General features: G+C 40.4%; 1 protein-coding gene across 10 annotated transcripts in view; it reads right to left on the reverse strand.

Annotated features, from left to right (window-relative positions):
• herc2 (HECT and RLD domain containing E3 ubiquitin protein ligase 2) overlaps nucleotides 1-24,408 on the reverse strand; it is a 225,243-nt gene that overhangs the window by 164,976 nt on the left and 35,859 nt on the right. For 5 of the 10 annotated variants that reach the window (XM_080197613.1, XM_080197611.1, XM_080197606.1 and 2 more), the window contains exons 4-13: nucleotides 21,979-22,198; nucleotides 18,429-18,529; nucleotides 18,152-18,308; nucleotides 17,937-18,047; nucleotides 15,304-15,475; nucleotides 11,438-11,611; nucleotides 10,026-10,214; nucleotides 4,613-4,764; nucleotides 1,948-2,105; nucleotides 121-234 (exon numbers count right to left, since the gene is read on the reverse strand). In XM_080197613.1, the coding sequence (XP_080053739.1) occupies nucleotides 121-234; nucleotides 1,948-2,105; nucleotides 4,613-4,764; nucleotides 10,026-10,214; nucleotides 11,438-11,611; nucleotides 15,304-15,475; nucleotides 17,937-18,047; nucleotides 18,152-18,308; nucleotides 18,429-18,529; nucleotides 21,979-22,198 (1,548 nt within the window). The remainder of the gene's footprint in view (nucleotides 1-120; nucleotides 235-1,947; nucleotides 2,106-4,612; nucleotides 4,765-10,025; nucleotides 10,215-11,437; nucleotides 11,612-15,303; nucleotides 15,476-17,936; nucleotides 18,048-18,151; nucleotides 18,309-18,428; nucleotides 18,530-21,978; nucleotides 22,199-24,408) is intronic. The other 5 variants (XM_080197615.1, XM_080197614.1, XM_080197610.1 and 2 more) reach the window with 2 other exon arrangements.

Below are 24,408 nucleotides of genomic sequence, written 5' to 3' on the forward strand. Positions count from 1 at the left end.
AAATTGTGATATCAGCCTTGAATTTGCCTTTTAACACTTTCTCTTGTGTCCCTACAGCCTTTTGTATGGTAGTTGCAGTTAAACTTGAATTGTGCCTGAAAATTAACCTGTGTTATTTACCATTCTCAGCCACTGCTAGTGTCTGGGCATCCCCACTGCCACAAGCAACATCAATAATTTTCAGCCCTTTCAATCCAGTCACCAGTAAGGGTGTGGTCTGATCTTCACTGGACCCTGAGAAGACATAGATAGTTAAGGTTAAGCTTAAAAAATTTGAACACTTACACTTTTTTTTCTCAATTGAAATTACAAAAACAGGAATCACATGTTAAAAATAAAACTCTTAAAATGAGGGAGATTTTTCTTGTTCACCAAGTTTAGCAAAAACCATAAACATATTTATAAAGAGTACCTTTCCAATTTTGCTGCTAAAAGTAACGCAAACATTTTTAATGGATTCTGTTTAAGCCATCAAAGAAAGGAGAACCAGCTCATGCAAAACTCTTCCTTATTTTTCCCCAGAGATTGACATAAACTAAAGGCTGAGATTTTCATCAGATATTACTTCCAGCAAAGTCAAACACACTTACAAAACCTATTTACAAAGCTGTCACAGCCAACAGAAATTTTTCCCCCAAGAATATCTGCCTTCTTAGGTGTTTCATACTGCAGGGGTTTACAGAAGTCAGTTTTGATTGATGCAACTGTCAGGCTTACTCACAGCTTATTGAACACCTACAGTGCAGAGGGAGGCCATTTGGCCCATCAAGCCTGCACCAACACAGAATACATATATATCCTGAAAAGACTTAAGAACATAGAACATAGAACATAGAACATTACAGCGCGGAACAGGCCCTTCGGCCCACAATGTTGCGCCGACCAGTCTTATTTTTAAAAAAACATTGACCCACTAATCTAAACCAATCCCTTTTCGTCCATAAACCTATCCACCAATCTCTTAAACGCCCCCAAACTAGGCGCATTTACAACTGCAGCAGGCAGGGCATTCCAGTCCCTCACCACCCTCTGGGTAAAGAACCTGCCCCTGACATCCGTCCTATAACTACCCCCCCTTAATTTAAAGCCATGCCCCCTCGTGCTAGCTTTCTCCATCCGAGGAAACAGGCTATCACCATCCACCCTATCTAAACCTCTAATCATCTTATATGTTTCTATAAGATCCCCTCTTAGCCGCCTTCTTTCCAGTGAAAACAACCCCAAATCCCTCAGTCTCTCCTCATAGGACCTCCCCTGCATACCAGGCAACATCCTGGTAAACCTCCTCTGCACCCTCTCCAAAGCCTCCACATCCTTCCTGTAATGTGGGGACCAGAACTGCACACAGTACTCCAAGTGCGGCCGCACCAGAGTTGTGTACAGTTGCAACATGACACTGCGACTTCCTTAAGAACTCATTTACTCCTCTGCCAAATAAAGAGAACTTATGAAGATATTCAATGTCCAAAAATATTAAAAATTTAGAAACATCCAAAACAACTTTTGGTTTTGAATAATTAAAGCATTTGGCACGGTACTGTGAAAACCAAAATGCTGCCTTTTGCAATATCCACGATTGAGAAGAGGAAATATGTCTCAGAATCCCTGCAGCGCAGAAGGAGGCCATTCAGCCATCAAGCCTGCAACAAACCTACCCAGGCCCTCTCTCTTTTACCCCACATATTTACCCTGCTAATCCCCTGACATTAAGGGGCAATTTAGCATGGCCAATCCACCGAATCGGCACATCTCTGTGGGAGAAACACTGAAGAACCCAGAGGAAATCCACGTAAACACAGGGAGAATGTGCAAACTCCGACAGACAGTCACCCAAGGCCGGAATTGAACCAGGGTCCCTGGAGCTTTGAGGCAGCAGTACCACTGTGCCACTGTGTCATATCTGTCACCATAAGAATAAACGTTCCAGCAGACAAATTGCATCCATACCATGTCCAAGCCGGCCGTAGTTTCCTCTTCCCCATGTGTACAGTTCTCCTTCTGAGGTTATAGCTGCACTGTAAGTACTTCCACAGGCGACATGAACAACATGCTTTCCCACTTGCTTTCCTGACAAGGCAGCTACCATTTTTGGCTCTTCAAGGGAGCTGTTGACAGCACACAAAAACGTAATAAAACAAAATTCATTTTATTCAACACACTGCAAAAAAAGTTATTTCGTAAATATAGATTATTTACAAGTTTTTAAATAAATGAGGTTTGTTAATGACTTCAATTAGCATAGCAACACACACCAAATATTAATACCTCTCAATGAAAGTAACAAAGTATAAAAGAGCACAATGAGGCGAATATTAAAGCACTTCCTGTATAATTTTATGTTCTAGAACACAACTAAATAATAATTTTAGTGTACTGGTAAACTGTCAGCTCCAGATCAGAGTTTAATTTTAGTTTTTTTTGTTCTAACACACTCTTATATTGACAAATCTATACTGACTTTATCGAGTAGTTGAACCAATTTACCAAGATTTTAAACCTGTCTGTATACATAAAGAACTGTTCACTGTCACTGGAATGCATGTTTTATCATATGGAACCATACATAACGTCTGGCCTGGTAGTGTTTAATTCTGTCACAACATGAAAAATAGTAGGTAGGGTTTCCAGTCAACCTTAGATTTAAGGAGGAAGGAGTTGTATTTCAAGTCGACAGCAATTATCAGATTACCATTGACAAAAATTTGAAAATAGAATATCAAAGGCAATTAATATCCATCAGGTGTTTCTCTTAACCTTAACAATGTAATTGACATTAACAACCCTTAACAATGTAATGGATGACATTTCGTACTGTCCAGCATTTCCTGGACTGCTATGTCAATTACATTGTTACGGTTAAGAGAAACCCTGATGGGTATTAATTGCCCTTGAGCACATATAGATAGGGGATAGCTGGGGCACTGGGCATCTGGGAGGGGAGTTGCATGACTGAACAAGTCAATAAACACTCTCAATAAAGAAAATCAAGTCAATATACTCTCTCAATAAAGAAAATCCGTGTCTTGATCCAGTTAACATGGAGATGCCAGAGGAGGGCAAATTTCAAGAAAAATTAAAAACGCATTGAACTTACATGATTACAGGGCAGCATGGTGGCACAGTGGTTAGCACTGCTGCCTCACAGCACCAGGGACCCAGGTTCAATTCCGGCCTCGGGTCACTATCTGTGTGGAATCTGCACATTCTCCCATGTCTGCGTGGGTTTCCTCCGGGCGCTCCAGTTTCCTCCCACAGTCCAAAGATACGTGGGTTAGGTTGATTGGCCATGCTAAATTGACCCTGGTATCAGAGGGATTAGCAGGGTAACAGTAGTGTGGGGTTACAGGAATAGGGTCTGGGTAGGACTGTAGTTGGTGCAGACTCAATGGGCCAAATGCCTCTTTCTGCACTGAAGGGATTCTGTGGCTAAATTACACAAGTAATAAAGAGCCAACTTGACTTCTCAAGCAATCCTTAAGTTTTAAAAAATTGTTTTGGTCTGGAGTCTAATGGAAACGATACTGCCCTTTCACCTCTGGACTCAAACATCAATGGCACATGACTTGTGATCTCAGAGTGGGGGTGGTTGTAACCAGAAGATACCCCAATAGATTCCCACATAAGTATGCCACAGGATTTATCTGGGAAGTTCAAAAGTCCAATGGGCAATTACCCTGCACTGGAAACTGTCTAATACCCCAATTTAAAACACAGATTTTGGATGGTTCCTACTCTCTTAGTAGAATAGTTACCCAGGAGAGGTAGAAGTATTGAAACCAGTTCTAACACCTGGATACCTATAACAATTGCTGTTCCACCTGACAACCCACTATGCCACCACCCAGCTCCTCACTACTCTTCCAAATAATCCCACCCCCCCACCTCTCACCAACGTACATGCTTTATCTTCTCCTTACGTTCTTAAAGTGGTGGAGCCCTTTGAACTTAACTACTTAATGGCAACTAATCTTGTCAAAAAAGCCATGTGGCTTCACTTGCCCCAGTGCTTGACCAAGAGAATTCCTGAACAGTAGCACTGCACTTTTCACACCCTGCCAGAGTCAGGTCAGATAAAGGTGCAGCTACGTTCCAGTGCAAATAGGAGTGAACTAACAATCCAATTGTGATTTTCAGCTCTATGAAGTTCTAACCCAATCCTTCCTCTTTACTAAGTGTTAAATGTGTGAACTAAACTTTTCCTGTTTCATGCCAGTTTCCAAGAGGTGTAGGTTAAAAAACACAAAAATATTCCATATTTGGCACTAATTGGCATCAAGTTGGCAATATCAGAGGACATAGAATTGATGTCGATAGAAATAGGAAGGTGTTTCTCTAATACAATTAAAACAAACTGCGGCTGATACATATTGTTGGCACTGAGTAGGTGGTGTTTCACTTTGCATCTTCTGCAGCGGTTGGCACAGGATTCGCCAATTCATTAAGAGTAACATTGCCTGGCATGAGCATTGTTCACTTTGGCAAGCACACAAATTCACACTAATGAATACCATCAAACACAATCATCTGAGGTCTTCTCAACTTCTTTCACAACACCTATTCAGTTATTCACGGCAATCGTATCAAAGTAATTGAAAGGTTTTCTAATACATACACAGTATCGCCATGGCCAAGTCTTCCACCATCACCACAGCCCCAAGAGAAAACCTCTCCAGCTGCAGACAAAGCCAGAAAATGTTGACCATCTGGGTGCGCTGCAATTTTTCCAATGTTCCTTGAGGCAAGTCCTTGAACCAACTGAGGTGCCTGTTTAAAAATAGAGAAATTATGACCAGCACAGTAACCCTTAAGCGTACCTTTAACAAGTCTACTATTCCTAAAACAGCAAGCATACCAGTGTATTTCTGAAAACCGAACCAAACCCAAACACCACATACGCCCATCAGTTTACGATAGGATAAAGCTGCAAGGATATCAATATTGCAAAAGATTAATAAGAAACATAAATTTATTAAGAATGGCAACAAAAAAATCAAAATCATTCCCAGTGTGAAAGGGATTGAAAAAAAAGAGAAACTTTAGGATCTGTCATCTGTCTAAGTTATTGCAAAAAAAAAGTTCATGGTGTAGTGCATATTAACCTGGATAGATTGGCTGGCTGTAGAAAACAGTGTGCAAAAATGGGTATTTTTCTGATTGGCAGGATGCAACAAATGGAGTCCCGCAGGGGTCACAATTTATCTCAATGACTTAGGTAAGTGAAGTGAAGGCATGGTAGCTAAATTTGCAGATGACATTAAGATAGGTCGGTATACTGTGAAAGCATAAGGAGGTTGTAGACGGATATAGATGAATGGGCAAAAATCTGGCAAATTGGAGCATATTGTGGGAAGATATGAAGTTATTTGCTTTGGCAGGATGAATAAAACAAGTATTATTTAAATGGAGAATGCACTCAGTCACAGGAGGAAACATCCTTTCTAAGTTCTCATTGTTGAGATCATTCAGTATCTTATATACTTAATCAAGTTATCCCTCACTCTTGTAAACTCCAGTGGAATCGAGCCCAGTCTGTCTAACCTTTCCTCAAGACAAACTGCTCATAGGTCATTAAAAATTAGGCATCAAGCTATTAAACCTCCTGTGAACCACCTCCAATGCGTTTATGCCCTTCCTTAAATAAGGAGACCAAAACTGCACATGGTATTCAAAATGTAGCCTCACCAATGTCCTGTGTAACTAGAGTTTAACATTCTTATTTTTATGTTTGTTGAGCCTAGTAGCAGGACAAGCAACCTAGGGACCTAGATCATAGCCACACCCCATTGCAAAACAGAGCTCTGAGAATCAAGGCAAGAATCAAGGCATGAAGGCAAGCAGAAGAAAATCTGTCTGTGTCAGACCCCATATATTCTAGTCTAAATTCAAAGACACCAAAACAAAGTTACAGGTCCGGTGTGGCAATTATTTGTTGGATTTGGCTCATAGTATTAAAACCTATAGGATGTTGTTTTCCGGACAGTGTATTCTCCGAGTTTAACAAAGTGATAGTTTTAGATTGGAGGGTAATTTAAGCACACTGCTGGTTAACCATTACTTACAACAATTGTAGATGTTGTTCTTTACTGTTGCTTTTCTTTAGGCTTTAAAGTTTAATAAACGTTTTGTTATCTGATTAATTTACAAGACTGACCCTTTTCCTCACTACATTTCATCTCTTCTTTTCACATTTTTTCCAAAAATAAATAGTTAAATAATTAAGAACCAGTGTTCCAAGTTTCCTTCCTGGGATTTGAGATGCCCTTGCATTTCAAACGAGGTTCTTAACATTACTTAAGGAAGGATATACTTGCATTAACTGTGGTTCAGAGAAGGTTCACTAGGCTGATTCCTGGGATGAAGGGGCTGTCTTATGAGGAAACTTTGGCAGGTTGAGGCTACAGTCATTTGAGTTCATTAGAGTGAGAAGTAATCTTATTGAAACATACATGATTCTAAGGGAACTTGACACAGTAGACGCTGAGAGAATATTTCTCCCTGTAGGGATTTGAGAACTTGGGAACACAGTTTAAAAATGAAGGGTTTAAGATGAAGATGAGTAACTGCTCTTGAGGGTCGCTAGTTTTTTTGGAACCTTCTTCCACAGGGAGATGTGGAGGTTGGGTCATAATATATTCAAAGCACTGTTAGGTTTTTGACCAATGAGTTAAGGGTTATGGGGTACAGGCAAGAAAATTCAGTTAAAGCCAAAACAAGATCAGCCATGATCCATGATCTTATTGAACAGGCTCAATAGGCCTAATGCCCTACCCCTGCTTCTTATGATCTTACATATTCTGCACTCAAAGAGGGGTGAGCCTGTGGAATTCATTACCACAGGAAATAGTTGATGCTAAAACATTAAATGTATTCAAGAGGCAGCTAGATATAGCACTTGGGGCGAACAGGATCTAAGGTTATGGGGAGAAAGCAGGATTAGGCTATTGAGTTGGATGGTCAGCCATGATTGTGATGAATGGCAGAGCAGACTCAAAGGGCTGAAAGGCCTCTCCTGCTCTTTTCTTCTATGTTCCTATCTTATGACCTTATGCACATGCCTTGTACTGTGATTCCAATCATATGGGCAACACAGTGGTTCACACTGCTGCCTCACGGGGACCCGGGTTTGTTTCCCAGCTTGGGTCTGTGCGGAGTCTGCACATTCTCCCCTTGTCTGCTTGGGTTTTTCCGGGTGCTCCAGTCTCCTCCCAAAGACATGTTGGTTAGGTGCATTGGCCATGCTAAATTCTCCCTCAGTAGACACCAACAGGCGCCAGAGTGTGGTGACTAGGGGTTTTTCACAGTAACTTCATTGTAGTGTTAATGTAAGCTGACTTGTGGCACTAATAAATAAACTTTAGATAAACTTTGAGCTTTGAGGACACCAGCAGGAAAAGTGAAAGCACTGCTTCACCCTTTAAGTGCTGGGCCCAAGCACTCAAAAGGTCTAGTTAATTGCAGGAATTGTGAATCGACAAATTAGAGAATCTATGCAAATATGATCCCCGAATCCCCAAAAGGGCTGGAAATTCTGTTTGGATGTGTTCCTGAAAGTCAGAGGCCTGATCATGCCATATGCGGGCCAATCACATAAGAACATAAGAAATAGGAGCAGGAGTAGGCCACCTAGCCCTTCGAGCCTGCCCCGCCATTCAATAAGATCATGGCTGATCTGTCGTGTCTCAGTTCCACTTTCCCGCCTTCTCCCCATAACCCTTAATCCCCTTGCCTATCAAAAACCTATCAACCCGCGTCTTACATATATTTAGCGAGGCAGCCTCCACCACTTCAACGGGCAGAGAATTCCAAAGATTCACCACCCTTTGAGTGAAGAAGTTCCTCCTCAACTCCGTTCTAAACTGTCCCCCCCTTATCTTGAGGCTGTGCCCTCTAGTCCTACTGTCCTTTCTGAGCGGGAAGAGTCTCTCCACCTCTATCCTATCCATCCCATTCATCATCTTATACGTCTCAATGAGATCTCCCCTCATTCTTCTAAACTCTAACGAGTACAAGCCTAGTTTATTCAGCCTCTCCTCATAGTTCAACCCCCTCAACTCCGGTATCAGCCTAGTAAACCTCCTCTGCACTCCCTCCAAGGCCAAAATATCTTTGCGTAAGTGCAGCGACCAAAACTGCACACAGTACTCCAGCTGTGGCCTCACCAGTGCCCTGTACAGTTGCAGCAAGACCTCCCTACCTTTATATTCAATCCCCCTCACTATGAAGGCCAGCATCCCATTTGCCTTCCTGACCACCTGCTGCACGTGCAGGCTGGGTTTTTGCGACTCATGCACAAGGACCCCGAGGTCCCTCTGCACCGTTGCATGCTGCAGTTTTTCGCCATGTAAGTAATAGTCCTTCCTACCATTATTCCCACCAAAATGGACAACTTCACACTTACTAACATTAAATTCCATTTGCCAGTTCCTGGCCCATTCGCCCAGCCTATCTAGATCCTTCTGCAGACTCTCCACACCCTCCGCACAATTTGCCGTTCCACCAATCTTGGTGTCATCAGCAAATTTTGACACCATACACTCAGTTCCCTCCTCCAGGTCATCTATATAAATGGTAAATAGCTGAGGCCCCAGCACCGACCCCTGGGGCACTCCACTAGTCACCAACCGCCAATCCGAATAGCACCCATTGACCCCCACTCTCTGCCTCCTACTTGACAGCCAATCCCCTATCCACGCTAACACCCTTACCCCCAACTCCATGCCCCCTGACCTTCTGTAATAACCTCTTGTGAGGCACCTTATCAAACGCCTTCTGAAAATCAAGAAACACATCTACCAGCTCTCCTCTATCCACCGCCCTAGACACATCCTCATAGAACTCCAATAAATTCATCAGACACGACTTCCCCTTAACGAAACCGTGCGTCTGCTCTATCAAACAATTCTCCTCAAGATGCCTCGCTATTTTCTCCTTGATCACGGATTCTAGCATTTTACCTACAACAGATGTTAAACTAACCAGCCTATAATTCCCTGCCTTTTGCCTGCCACCCTTCTTAAACAACGGCATAACATTAGCCGTTTTCCAATCTTCCGGCACTTCCCCGGAATCCAGCGAGGTTTGGAAAATAATCATCAAGGCATCCACTATCACCTCCGCCATTTCTTTCAGAACCCTTGGATGCATTCCATCCGGTCCTGGGGACTTGTCCACAATCAGTCCCTCCAGTCTGCACGTTTGCAAATGTTATTGTGCAGTTTGGATTTACTGTACTAGAGTGCATTTGGTTGTCATTTTGGGTACCGTTTCTTCGTACATCCAACTGAACTGGTTGCCAATTGGAGACTTGGTTCTAAAGAGTAGTTCCTGCAAGGCCCCAAAGCTATCACTGGCTATTCATGAACAAGTATTAAGCATCCCCTGGGAGGAAGCTGGAGAGAGCGAGTCTGAATGAGTATCTGGAAGAATAACATTACTTCTCTTTATCTCACACAATGGAAGCCCGAGCGTGTTTAGAATTTCAGGTGAACACCTAACTGGGCCAGTTGGACGAAACAGTTTTTCATGCATCTGATACTACTATAGTTTTTGTTTTTCCCCCAAAGAAGGGTTAGTTCTCAATGTCTGATTCAACCAACAAAACCAATTAACTGGTAATTTCTCTCAGCTGCTGTTTCTGGGGAATTGTAGTGTGCCATATTACACTTGCCTTTAGAACAAAAAATAATTCATTAGCTGAGGACATGAAAGGTGTTATAATAAAATTCAAGTTCTTCCTTTAACAAAAGAAATTACATCACGTGAATTTTGCCTTGCCAGCTCTCAGTAAATATGAAAGCAGCTGCAATGGTTATGATTTTCTTTTGCAACAAAACAAGATTCGCGAAAGAATGCCCCACCAAAATAAACCATACAACACTTTCTCAAACAAACATTCCACAGGAATTACTTTCGGTAATCATCGCACCTTAAACATGCATCACATTTCATCTCTATTTTGGACTGCATCATTTGAGCTACTACACGTCAAAGCCAGTATTGAACAGTAAATAAAAACACTAACTTACCAGTGTATCACTGCTGTATGCTTGCATGTAAACCCTTCCATTCCTCGACAGAATAATAAAACATTTCTCAGCACAGGCAATCTGCATCACTCCAAGATTAGCAATACCTTCACATTGAATGGGACAAATCACAGTTGTTTGACTTCTCCAGCCAAGCAGCCCCCAGCCAAGAACTTCTTGCAAAGATCCCTGCCACAAAAATCAACAGAAGAAACCTTCTTAGTATTTGCCTTTCTTCACAAATTCTCATTTCAAGTTAAGAGCAAGCAATGTCTGATAACAGAACTTAAGTCTAACAAGCGCGAAGTGTTGATAAAAAGCAAAAAACTGCAACTGCTTTGAAGAAAGAAGCCTTAGCAGAAATGTTAACTCATCTTTACTCTCCACAGATGCTGACTCAATTACTACATATTTACAGTATTTTCTGTGCAGTTTCATTAAAAAATCTTCTCATGTTTAACTGTCCCTTCATGTTTGTTACAATAACAAGGAGTTGGTTGCAACCTGGACCTGCTCTGCCCATTTTGATGAGAAGCATAACTTCAGGCAGTCTGAGAACAGATCCTGAAACCAGGAGTACATAGCAGGAACTGACTACTGTTTGGGGTAAACACAGTAAAAAGTCTGACAACACCAGGTTTTAGTCCAACCGATTTATTTGATAGTAAACGCACAAGCTTTCGGGTTAGTCCCTTTGTCACCTGACGAAGGGACTAACCCGAAAGCTTGTGCGTTTACTATCAAATAAATTGGTTGGACTAAAACCTGGTGTTGTCAGACTTTTTACTGTGTTTACCCCAGTCCAACGCCGGCACATCCACATCATGACTACTGTTTGGGGTTCCAGACACTCCAGGGGTGCCTAGAGTCTCCAGGGATTGAAGACCAACTTCCTTGAATCTATTGCATAACCTCAGCAGAAATATCATCAAGGTGTACAAAAAGATTGTTCTATTCCATTTCTTTGGGCACTTTCATTTGTTAGTTATAAAATCAGGGGGAGGCAATAGCCTAGTGGCATTACCGCCAGACTATTAATCCAGGAGCTCAGCTAATGTACTGGGGATCCAGATTCGAATCCCAGCACAGCAGATGGTGGAATTTGAATTAAATAAAAATATTTGGAAGAATCTACTGGTGACTGTTGTCAGAAAAAACCCATCTGGTCCACGAGTGTCCATTAGGGAAGAAAATCTGCCATCCTTACATGTGACTCCAGAGCCACAGCAATGTGGTTGACTCCCAACTACCCTCGGGCAACAAGGATCAGAAGTGAATGCTGACCAGCCATGACCCATGAATTAATAAAAAAAATTACAGATTGGATTGCAGAATGTGTGACATTCAATTTGAATTGGATGCTTCTATACAACTTGGTTGAGACTTTTGACGTTATTTAGACATATTTTTACCTTTTGAGATGGAGGAGAGCTACACTGGGGTGGCATGCAGGGAGTTGCCAAACGGTCCAGGTGAGCCATAATCACAACTGCTGTCTGCCGTAGATCAATGGCCAAATCATTATCTTGGGGTAAAGTAAGATACCTCAAAAAACATTCATTTGGGCTCAAAGGATTTCCCAGTATCTGGAAGCAAATAAACAACAATATTCTTATTTACTTCATGAATTTTCAATACTAAGCACATTAATGGCATTTATCATTCAAACATATTGCATGGCAAAAGTACAGAACTAAATTTTGATTACAAGCTCATTTGAGCAATCAAATGGAAAAATGAGATTCCTAAAGTATACTGAGGACGCCTTCATCAGGTGATGTTAAAACTTGTTCTGGGTAACAAACAATGCTAGGGGATGAGTTAAATGTCCCTGAGCACCACAATATCAAAAGAAGACTTAAAAGACTAAATTAGAAAGAGAATAAGTCACTACCATAGAAAATCTAAGACGAAGACTGGGTTAGATAATGTGGAAAGAAATGTTGACGCCAAGACTGTATTGCGACTGTTGGAGACTGCAAAGATACCAAATGAGTAAACTCCCCCTCTGCCATCTCCAATAAAAAGACCAGTAGCATTCGTGAAGTTGTGGATAACTAAAGAATTTAGACACCAATTAATATTGAAGAAGCTGTGCGGAATAATAATCCCCAAAAACCTACAGAATACACAAAAGTAAGCAGAATAACGAAGGTCAAGTGGGAATCTGAAGAAACATCGTTTAAGATCAAAAAGAGTAAAACATTTTATAAGTATACAAAGAGAATTTCTAAAGCAAAGTGGGACCTATAAGAAGAGAGGACTGACAACTGTAAATTATGATTAAAAATACCAAAGTATTTAAGTGGTTTGCATCACTCTTTATTAAATGTGAAGGATATTAAAAAAAAGATGAAACCGAAAAGGTTGTGAGTGAGATGAGCAACATTACTGTGAATAATTGGAAGTTTTAGATAAATTAGTTGGGCTAAAGGAAACAAAATATCCAGGCTCTGCAGGTTATGTCCCTTGGTCCTGAGGAAGGAAATGGCACTGGCTGCAGATATTGTATTTCAGGCCTCTTTTCAGAAGCTGCAAACCACAGGCATAGATTGTGGCCAATGTCCTACTTCTTTTTAAAAAAAGATGGAGTCCATCGGATAATTAAAGACTAGTAAATTTAATGAATGCAGCAGTGAAAATATTCTAAGACAATGATTAATCATTTTGAAACTTGTACTGTCTGCTAATTATTGTTTCTTTATCCAAATACATGTAAATTTCATTCTTCTCATGTATTTGTATAAAGAAACAATAATTAGCAGACAGTACAAGTTTCAAAATGATTAATCGTTGTCTTAGAATTCTTCTAAAAGCTAACTGGTATGGCAGACAGGAAAATGCAACCAATGTAATGGACACTCACATTAGGAAAGCTTTTAACAAAACGCCACATGCAAGATTACTGAAGAAGAATGAAGGGGAATTAAATTAATAGCAGGATTGAAAATTGAATTTAAAAACAGTTTCAAAAGGTAAAAAGCAGTAGGAGTTAAGGGCCATTTCTCAGAGTGGTTTAAGCACACTGATGTCCCACAGGGTTTGGTTTTGGACACTAGTCTGCTTACTGTGAATATCAATGATTTGAACATTGAAGTGCTATCAAAATTTACAGCTGATACTAAAATAAGTGATATGGTTAGTTATTCGATAAACTAAAAGAAGCTAAAAAGGAATAGTGATATGGTGGAGAAATGGGTTAAGAAGTGATAGATGAATGTGAGATGATGCATTTTGCCAAAATAACAGCAGTGCTTATATTTTGAATAATAGGATCTTGGAGTATTAAAGGGTTGGTAATGCTGTAAAAATGCTAAGGTTATTCTTGCTTTAGGCAGAGATTTAGAGTATAAAGCCAAGAGGTAATGCTGACTTCAGTTAGCATGCCACATGTAGCTTTGAGCTTATTATGGTGTGAATCTCATATATGAGGGCTTCGTTCAACACAGATTCTGAAGAATGCTGCCTAGTTGAATTAAAAACAAATACGAAAAGAGATTTCAAAAATTGGGATTTTTATCATTGCAGGGAAGTATGATAGAAAAGTTTAAAATTTTAAAAGAATGACACAGAATACATAAAAGTGACCATTTCCAGTAGTTGAATGGTCCAAAACAAGGTGCCATCAATAATGCCATAAAATCTACACATAAATAAGTAAATGAAAGAGTTTGAGAGGGGCTAAGAGAAACTTTTTTTTAAAAACACCAGAGAATTATCAAGTAGCTGAGACAGGAGTTCCAACTAAACATCATAGCTTAATGGTAAAAAACTGGCAGGGACAAGTTTGGTTTATTTGCGTCACAAGTAGGCCTACATTACTACTGCAATGAAGTTACTGTGAAAATCCCCTAGTTGCCACTCTCTGGCCCCTGTTCGGGTACACTGAGGGAGAATTTAGCATGGCCAATGCACCTAACCAGCATGTCTTTTGAACTGTGGGAGGAAGCCGCAACACCCGAGGGAACCCACGCAAACATGGGGAGAACATGCAGACTCCACACAGACAGTGACCCAAGCCAGGAATTGAATCTGGGTCCCTGATGCTGTGAGGTATTAGTGCTACCCACCATGCCACCTACCAAGTGTGCCCATTAGGCTTAAGAGCCAGTTTCCATACTGTACGTCTCTATGACTCTACATTTCAAATGTTACAAAGTGCTGAAGAACTCAAAACAGAAACCCCTGAATTTTTGGGAGGGAACTCATGATCAATCATTAACAAGCACCTCCAGACCAGGTATAGCACAACAAGCTGCGGAGTAAATGTCTTAATAAATGAATCTAATATGCCATTAAACAATATGCCAGTGACATTGACTTTATGAAGGAATTCATGGCTTAGGGATTGTTCGTAATGATTCACCTGCCAACAGTTAAAAACTCAAGTCTCCGCACTGCACATTTAGGCTTGATTCCCATTGCTGTGATTGCATTTACACAATTTTAGACCAAGCTGTCAAGCGGAATGAAATGATATAGGAGAGGACTGATTGCTTAGAAATGGAATATTGGATATCAGTCACTGTATCACACAATAGCTGCATCACCTGACAACTAACACTGCTGAAAGGCATTATAAAATTCACACTTAACACCTTCACAACTAAAACTGTAGTCAATGACTGGCTCATTTAGAAGCCAGAAATGAAAACTGATGAAAAAAGACAACAAAACATAGCAAACATCAGAATTCTGTAATTGGTGTTTCTTGAAATCAGCACTAAATTAACTGCTGTGGTCAATAAATTCCATGTCCCAAAAATACTTTCACGTTTCTGAGCCAAGGAATATGTTGCTGGATACCTATGATCTGTATCCTCCTTTTCCAATTTAATATCCAAACAAAAGCTGCGGGAATCAAGCTTACAAACATTCCGTTTGCCTTATCCTCAATTTTGCAAGAATACTTTAAATGCAGCGTTTGTTCTACTCCCCAGTATCCATGATTTAACTTGGGACTTAATTTTTTTTTAAATGCATTTCTAATCCAGGATTCCCCGGTGTAAATTCAAATGGATGCATTTCACTTCATTGATATTTCATGTTGCTCTGAACCACTGGAGTCAATGAAATGAAACAAATGTTACATTCAGCCATCAACAGAGACTGGGAGTGAGGAGGATGAACAATCAAGCCTGATATGATCATATTCTAAGCAATGCTCAAAAACGCACACATGGGTTCATGGAGCTCTTTATATTTCATACCAGTCGTGTAAGGCAAAAGCATGAAACACTTGGCTGACATGTCACTAAAAGCATCTTCACAAGTGTACCTGTACCTCTTCATCTGCAGTTGGCAAATCTTTACTGCATTGTATGCTCTGGAATCTCTGTAGAAGAGGTAAAAGTGGTGCGCTGGTGCCTTGTGATGATCTTTCATTGTCTGTTTCTCTGGTTCCATTTTCCCAAAGCTGCAGGAGTAGTAAAACTGCGGACAGCATTTGGCTATAAAAGGAAACAAAATTTCAATAAACTCAAGACAATGTTCTCTCTCACACTTAATATAGTTTGTCAATACTTCAAAAAATAAGATGAAATTTGAATAGCCATTATAGATCAAGCATCATTCACTCATTCCATTTTTCATCAGGAACAAATAAAAACATTTTAATTTTCCACAATTTAAAACCAATTTAATTTTAGTCTACATTTACTGTCTTAACTTGTACATCAATGTTATTTTGCTTAAGTCTTTGGTTCAACAAAAAGTCAGGTATTCTGTATTATAAATATATAGTTTATGGTTCATGTTAATACTTTAGAGGTAATGTTTAGTTGTGGGAAAATTATTGTGAAGGTAAAGCAACTAAAATGCTGGGCTTTAGTGATTTCCAGAACACCCAAAGAAAATGGCAATTTAGAACATTATCCGAATTTAGTTAATAGAAGTAGAATATAGAAACAGAGGCCTGAAACAGTGCAATGATCGAAACCCAGAGAGTGGAACTGTTTTACAAATTAGAGCTACATTAATTTGAAAGCATTCAGCAAACTCTGAAAAACTAGTCGTCATGGAAATGGGTGGAGTTCAAGGAGGTTTTTTTTGTGTTTGCTGGCAGGGGAGTTTGTTACAGTTTGGATCTCATGTGGTTTGCAGCTCACAGAGAAGTCTTAAGTACTAATAATAGCCTGGTGCAGCCAGAAGACTGGAGTTCGGAAAAACCGTGGATTAGTGCCAGTTTAGCGATGCTAACAATCTGTGAAAGAGCTGGAAGCATGCTGGTAATTAGATGTGGTAGCACAGTTTTGTGAATTTCCTGTAATGCAGTCTCAGGAGGAGAGATTGAATCATTGGGAGGTCAGCAGTCATTGAGGCAGTCCAAAGCAAGGCAGCCTTTGAGGAAATTCAGAGGTTAGATTGTTAAACGTGAAGAGCAGAAATTCCAGGTGAGGGAAAAAGTGTTTTAACTAGATTTTGTGACCAAAAGTTGTCACTGACATTTGATTGGGTTGCTGAGAAACCCACAGAATCCACCTTGGTAATACCTACCATTTAATTGCAGTGTGGTGTATTCAATTACCTTTTTCTTGTTAATTCTGAATGTTTAGAATGTAAGATAGATATTGTAGATAGATACAGATATTTTAAACAAAATTTTCCTGGTCCCTAACTGGGTTGTAACACCAGCAAACTATACAAGCGTGTTTTTTCCCCTTCTGTCTTGAAGGTACAGAGGTACGACCGAAGTGGTCATTTCAAGTGAGATTAGATTTCAAGCATTAATTGGCCATTCAACCATAGAAATTGTCACATTCAAGCTGCCTCATATTCTCACCTTACACTTAAGCCTGTATATCATCAACAACAACAACAACAACAACAACAACAACTTGCATTCATATAACAGCCTTAAAATAGAACACACCCCATGGTACTTCACAAATGACAGGCCAAAGCAGAGAACAGAAACAATGATCCATAACTTGGTCGAAGGAAACCGAAAGGCAACTGAAAAAAACTAACTGGGTGCCAAGCTTTGTCATAAAATTAATGAAATACTATTGAAATTATACACAAAGCTGGGTCAGGCTTCACTGGGATATTGTGAACTACTGTGGACATTCCACCTTAGGAAGGACAGACTTGAAGTCAGTCCAGCAACAACTCACCAGAGTGATACCCAAGAAGTAGGCTTAAAGATCAGACTATTACAAGACAATTTGAATAAGATGGCTAAAATAATATAGGAATTTTAGAAGAGACAGGAAATTACTCTTCCCTCTATCAAGAAAATCCAGAACAAGGGGCCAAAAATCAAATTACAGCAAGGAAGAAAAAGAAACAGCTTCCATTCTTATAGCATCTTTCGCAGCCTCAGGCTGTTGCAAGACACACGAAGCTGAGCAAGTATTTTTGAGGTGGAATCACTTTTGCAGGACGGGATGAAACTAGTCATCTTAGGGACTTCACTGAAGAATCCTGAGCATTTATTTAACAAATGTAGTTTGTATGGCCCAAGCAACAATTAGCATTGACAAACCACTGGAGAAAAGACATGGCTGTGATCATTCCCATTGACTTCTCCCAGGTTTCACCTGAAGCCTGTTGCTGGTACGGCAGATGGCTCCAGATTGTAATCGTGGCGATGGGTAAGTGACAGGTGCCAGCAGATCTCCCTGATTATCAAAACCCCACAGGCCTCCCTGACACGTTGCAAACCCTGTTGTCATGCACACAAATAGAGGCCACAACAAATGTTTAAAGCCTATGTTATGTATAGTCCTTTCAACAGACGGAACTAACTAGGAGATTGTCAGCCAGTGCCCCATATTAACTTCAGACCTTGCTTCCCACTTCAGTACGAAGACAGCACTAGGTCACCAACTGCTTGGAAATAAAACGGTCAGCTGCAGGATTCTGGAAGGCAACTTGGCCATAAACAATACACTAGTTTGCATTTCTTACCTCAGTGTTCCCCTTTGTACTGCCAGTTCTAGAAGTATTGCAAGAGCTAAGTGCTGGTCTTGAAGTGGAATGTTCCCTGACCCCTTAGAACTTGGTGCTCCATGAAGATCACTGCAGAACAACAGATATTTTAAGGCAAATATTAACTACCACAAAAACCAATTTCCTTTCTCGTCAAAATATCAAACTTAGCTTGCCAATTCATACCAACTTACCCTGTGACAACCGACCTGAGAAATTTTGTTGCTCTCTCTACAACTTCAAGCCACACGCTGGATACAGTGCCTTCATCAAATAATGATGCTTCCGGGAGAGAACGAAGTGCATCGAGAGATTCCTGCAGTAACTCACTGCACAGGTCTGCATCTTCACCTTCATATCAAAACAGACAGAAAACTCTCTTCAGGGAGTTTACAAACAAAGGCAAAGGCTATATTCAGGCCTGTTTAAAAAAATGGCTCTACAACATCATGCAGCACAACATGCCCTTACCTGATCTCCAAGCTCTACGAAGGAATGCAAAGGCAAACGATAGTGCTGCTCTAGATCCAACTCTGGCAAGTCCTTCAACACCTTTCCCAACTGGCCTAGAACTAATATTAAAAAAAAGTTAAAATGACAAGTGGCAACATGCACAAAAATTTTTAAATGTTTGGCATCAAAGCAAATTAAGCCATTTTTTCCTTCAATTGCCTCCTAAAACGCACCAGCTTTTCATGGCAGTATAGTTCCATGAGTGTCAATGGTACTCCCCATCAAAGAGCAACTGGCCTCCATTATTTAACATGGCCTTTTATCGCATGTAAACTTAGTTAGAATATCAGCCTGCCACCCTACGATGCAGCGCTTCACTAATAAATCTGAGGCTACGTTAATCTGAAACCATCACGCTCCATACCCCCTTTTTATCAGTCATGGTAACAATCAGGAAAAGAACCCTGGCCAATTTTCTACTTTATAACCTGGAAACCATGAAGGTCAACCGTAATATCCCAAATGATTTCAGCTAATGTTTAGACTAAAAAAACAGATTCATCCGTTCTGTAGAACCTAACAATACATTAGGCAAAGCGTTCTAATGGGTTTTTATAATGTATAAATCAGGTTAGCTAGACAAAAATAGTTTTTATTAAGTTTAGTTCATTTCATTGCTCTGCTTTATTTTTTTTTCAACGTTACTTTTAATTTTCTTTTATTCTGTTCTTGGTCTCTTATTCGAATGTTACCTTCTTTGCAAATTGTTGTAATTGGTTCACTAATTTTTTTTGGGGAAGAAATCTGTCGTCCTGGCCTGGATGTAGCTCCAGTCTCAGCTCAACATAGTTGACTCTGAATAGTCCATTAAATTAGCCTAGCAAGGCACTCAGAGGCCATAAACAGGGCAACTAGGGATGAGCAATGAATGCATTTCCTTCTAAAGATTCCCACACCCCAATAATGAATTTTTAAAACTGTACCTGCAAATTTAAACTAGTAATACAGCTACTTCAGCCTGAAACATTTGAAACTATGAACAATATTTGTGTACAAATTCTCAAAAGGAAAGAATCAACATTATACCCAACTATTTGCAAACACATCTTTTAAAAATCCAAAGACCCTTTAACTAATGGCACTGATACAAACTCTCAGTCCTACTCCAACTCAATGTAAGGCAATTGGAGGTGCAATGTGCATCTGGCTTTGCAATTAATCTTATGCAAATTCAGTTCACAAGTGCTGACCTGCAGATGGCTGTACGGCCATATTTTCAGCAGTACAGACATTTCAACCATCAGCAAAGCAGAAGAGTTCAAAAGAGAATAAAACAGACAAATAGGAAAGTCAGCAGCTCATTTTAGAACTCTCAATTTTAATTCCATTGAAATATGAAATTTAAATTTAATTTCCAATGGAAATCCAAGTTAACAAGGTTAAAAATGACCCTCCATCTGTATAATGTAGGCAACATTGGCTTTTCCCAGGGGTTAACCGAAGGTCTAGAATCAAATGGGAATAGTGGAAAACAATCCAACTTCAAACATCTTTCTGTCTGTGTAAGTAGCAGTGAATTTGAAATTAAAGATATAAATCAAATAATACTTAATTTGTATTTTTTTCAAAATACTGGATGTTAGATAGAGCCAGTAAAAAGATCAACAGCAATGGTGGAAAGGTAGAATTGGGTTTTGTCAACAAACATATGAAAGCTGACTCCATGTTTACAGATAATGTCCTCAAGGGACATATAGCCGAGGAAGAGGAATGGGGGAACAACAAATGCTTAGGAAACTCCAAAAGACATTAATGCAAGATTTGAAAGCGGAGCCTTGATGTTCTGGCTGTGTTCAGATAGCTAAGAATGGAATCAACCAGAACAGTACTATTGGCGAGGGGGGGGGGGGGGGGGGGGGGGGGGAGTACTGAAAAATGCTGGTGGGATCAAATGCGCCAAAGCTGCAGACAGGTCAAGGTGGAATGGTATACTGTGACCACAGTCAGTGCATTTGTGACCCTGTGTTGGGTCAAGGCTCAAAGCCTGATTGGAAAGATTCAAAAGGTGAAGTTATAGGGAGATGGATACATATTTGAGGCAACAAAGACTCAACAAAAGAAAGAGAGATTAGAGATGATGAGATAACTTATGGATCATAGAATCTCTACAGTACAGAAGGAGATCATTCAGCCCATCAAGCCTGCACCAACAATAATCCCACCCAGGCCATACCCCTATAACCCAACATATTTACCCTGCTAACACCCCTACACTAATGGGCAATTTAGCATGACCAATCAACCTAACCTCCACATCTTTGGCGAGTGAAAGGAAAGCAGAGCACCCAGAGGAAACCCATGCAGACACTGAAAGGACACAAGGATCAAGAGGAAGAAGATAACAACAAGCATTGTAGACAGCGAGGATGGATGCTACAGTTTGCAGAGGGACATAGATAAGCTGCAGAGCTGGGCTGAGAGGTGGCATATGGAGTTTAATGTGGAAAAGTGTGAGGTGATTCACTTTGGTAAGAGTAACAGGAGTACAGAATATAGGGCTAATGGAAGGACTCTTGGTGGTGTCGACAAGCAGAGAGATCTCAGTGTACATGTGCACAGATCCCTGAAAGATGGCACCCAAGTTGATAAGGTTGTTAAGAAGACGTACAGTGCGTTAGCTTTTATCGGTAGAGGGATTGAATTTCGGGGCCGTGAGGTCATGTTGCAACTGTACAAAACTCTGGTGCAGCCGCACTTGGACTATTGCATACTGTTCTGGTCGCTGCATTATAAGAAAAATGTGGAGGCATTGGAAAGGGTGCAGAGGAGGTTTACCAGGATGTTGCCTGGTATGGTTGGAAGGTCTTATGAGGAAAGGCTGAGGGGCTTGATGTTGTTTTCGTTAGAAAGAAGGAGGTTGAGAGGTGACCTAATTGAGGCATACAGGATGATCAGAGGGTTAGATAGGGTGAATAGTGAGAGCCTTTTTCCTTGGATGGTGATGGCTAACACGAGGGGACACAGCTTTAAATTAAGGGATGATAATTATAGGATGGATGTCAGAGGTAGGTTCTTTACTCAGAGGGTAGTAAGGGCGTGGAATGCCCTGCCTGCAGCAGTTGTGGACTCGCCAACTTTAAAGGCGTTCAAATGGTCAGTGGATAGGCATATGGATAGCATTGAAATAGTTTAGGTTAGAGGGTCATTAGATTGGTTCCACTGGTCGGCGCAACATCGAGGGCCGAAGGGCCTATACTGCGCTGTAATGTTCTATGTTCTAAATTTCTGAATGAGGGGGTCAGTTCTGGATGAGAGGGAATTATCTGTAACACCAACTCACATGGGAGCCAGAATGAGAAACAGGATGGTGAAAGGTTTAGAGGGAACAGAGTAAAGGGAACAATGGTGAATCTCATGAACAAGGTAAGCTGCAAAACAAAATGAGAAAACTGGAGACAATGATGTGGGCTCAGAGCTAGCATGAGCAAGGGGGTTAGCAACAAATGCAGCTAAATAGACTGTCCCTTCTTTTCCGTAAGATTGAGACTATGTTAGCCCTGAAATATACCTTTTTTTGTCTGCAACGGGCATAGGTACATTAATGCTCTTCCATTTAACATTTGTTTGTTCCAAGAGTACGCTTCTACTCAGTGCAATGAAGTATCGTTCAAGCACTGCCAATCTCTGCTTCAGTCTTATCCCGGAGAGTGTTGTGGTTGCAGCTTGTGCAGCAATCGTCTGCTGCTCCTTCACAAGTACATGTAGACATTCTTTCAATTCGCTCACATCTACAAAGAAAATTCAATCATAGTCATTACTTCCAAGAAATAAAAGAAAAATCATCGCAAATAACAATGGGAGATCAGTATATTTTGTAGAATGAGATCATTGTAAATTACAAATGGAGATGAGCATTTCTTGTAGAATGAGATATTAAAGTACAAAATTTTCACTAGGTTATTCTATTGCATCCTTCCCTACAAAAGCTTTACAACCAAACGCTGCCTGACATAAGAGTAACACTACAGGTTGTTCCAATAACCTATTTCATGTTCATCCAGGAGAAGAATATGATGTGGATATGCCGGCGTTGGACTGGGGTAAGCACAGTAAAAAGTCTGACAACACCAGGTTTAAGTCCAACCGATTTATTTGATAGTACACTCACTAGCTTTCGTGTTAGTCCTGACGAAGGAACTAACCCGAAAGCTAGTGAGTGTACTATCAAATAAATCGGTTGGACTTAAACCTGGTGTTGTCAGACTTTTTACTAAGAAAAGAATACCCAGGACAAACCAAGACAGAAAAATAATTTTCTCCCCCTCATTCCCTGCCTCCACTCAAAACTTTAAGTGATGCTTTGAATATGCATCATTCCAAATTGACAGATACCTTCAATAATATCTAGCACATTTGAGAATCGGGCACAAGGATACAAATCTGAATCCATAGGACTCTGAAGTATATATGAAAAGGATGAGATTGCACTGGAGGGGGTGCAAAGGAGATTCACCAGGATTTAAATTATGAAGACAGGTTGGGTAGGCTTGGGTTGATTTCATCAGAGCAGAGGAGACTGAGGGGTGACCTAATCGAGGTTTACAAGATTATGAGGGGCATGGACAGGGTGGATAGGGAGCAGCTGTTCCCCTTAGTTGAAGGGTCAGTCATGAGAGGACATAGGTTCAAGGTGAGGGACAGGAGGTGTTTCTGATCAGCTGGTGCAGGATTGATGGGCCGAAAAGCCTCTTCTGCATTGTATGATTCTATGAATATGTAAATTAGGAGCTGGAGCTCGGGCGAGGCTCGTAAAATCCAACCCAAGACCAACAGAGAATTCCATTCTGTGAGCCACGCCCTCCCCGATTCTGGGGTGCACATGGCGGTAAAATTCCAGCCATTGTTTCCCCACTAACCAGGGACCAATTCTCACAAACTTCATTCCTGTTCCCCCTCGACTCGGAAGAAGCTTCCCAGTTCTCTTCTGGACCAGGACACAGCAACCACCTACCTGTTCCTTTCTTTGGCTGGTATTACATACTATATCAAATAAAGCACTTTTTGAAGTGTGAAGTACAGAATAGTAAGAATAAGGTTACACTAAATAAGCAAAAATTAAAATAAGCAGCAAATAGATACATCTTATTTATTTCAATTGTATATTGGAATAATAAAAAATTTGAATTTCAGGCTCACAATGGCGGACAACTTTGAAAAAAAGAGGGGATTAAGAGGAAAAAGAGAACCAGAGGGATAAGAGACCGAGATGAGCAAGATAGGAAAATGGGTAAAATAGAGAAGAGGACAGAAAGAAATGAGAGGATGAGATGGTATGAGGTGCTAAGAAAGGAGGACAGAAAAGATCAAAAGACAAATTCCCCAAAATTGTCAGCAAACTGGAGCAAAGAGGAGAAGACAGACACAGATAGAGAAGGGGAATAAAGTGAAATGAAGCAGAACAAAAAAAAGAGAGAGAAACATCATACTGAGGAAGGGCAGAGTGAGAAGATTGGGAGGAAGAGTTCCAGCTCGAACAAAAGAAGAAAAATGTTGCCAAGTTGAATTTTCGGTAATGAGGAAGAACAACTTAATTATCAACTGATAGGATGTGAAGGGAGTGGACAGAGTGCAGAAAGGTTTACAATAATAATTGCTTTTACTGGGATAAGGATCTTCAGTTATCAAGACAGATCGGAGGAGAATGTTTTCCTTGGTCAAAATAAGATTTATCGAGGTGTTCAAAATCATGCAGAGTCTGGACAGAGTAGATAGGGTCCAGAAAAACGGGGCATACATTTCACGTAATTCACAAGAAGTAATCAAAAGGGAAAATACTGGAAAATCTCAGCAGGTCTGGTAGCATCTGTAGGAAAAGAACTGACACTTCAAGTCCAGATGACCTTTTGTAAAAGCATTTTCTCTTCTGGTTTGAGATTTCAGCATCCACAGTAATTTGCTTTTATTAAGCAAGAAATAATATTAATATTAAGGAAAAATT

Source organism: Carcharhinus amblyrhynchos, chromosome 10 (genome assembly GCF_965287045.1).
Source record: "Carcharhinus amblyrhynchos chromosome 10, sCarAmb.v2.hapA, whole genome shotgun sequence".
Lineage (NCBI taxonomy): Eukaryota > Metazoa > Chordata > Chondrichthyes > Carcharhiniformes > Carcharhinidae > Carcharhinus > Carcharhinus amblyrhynchos.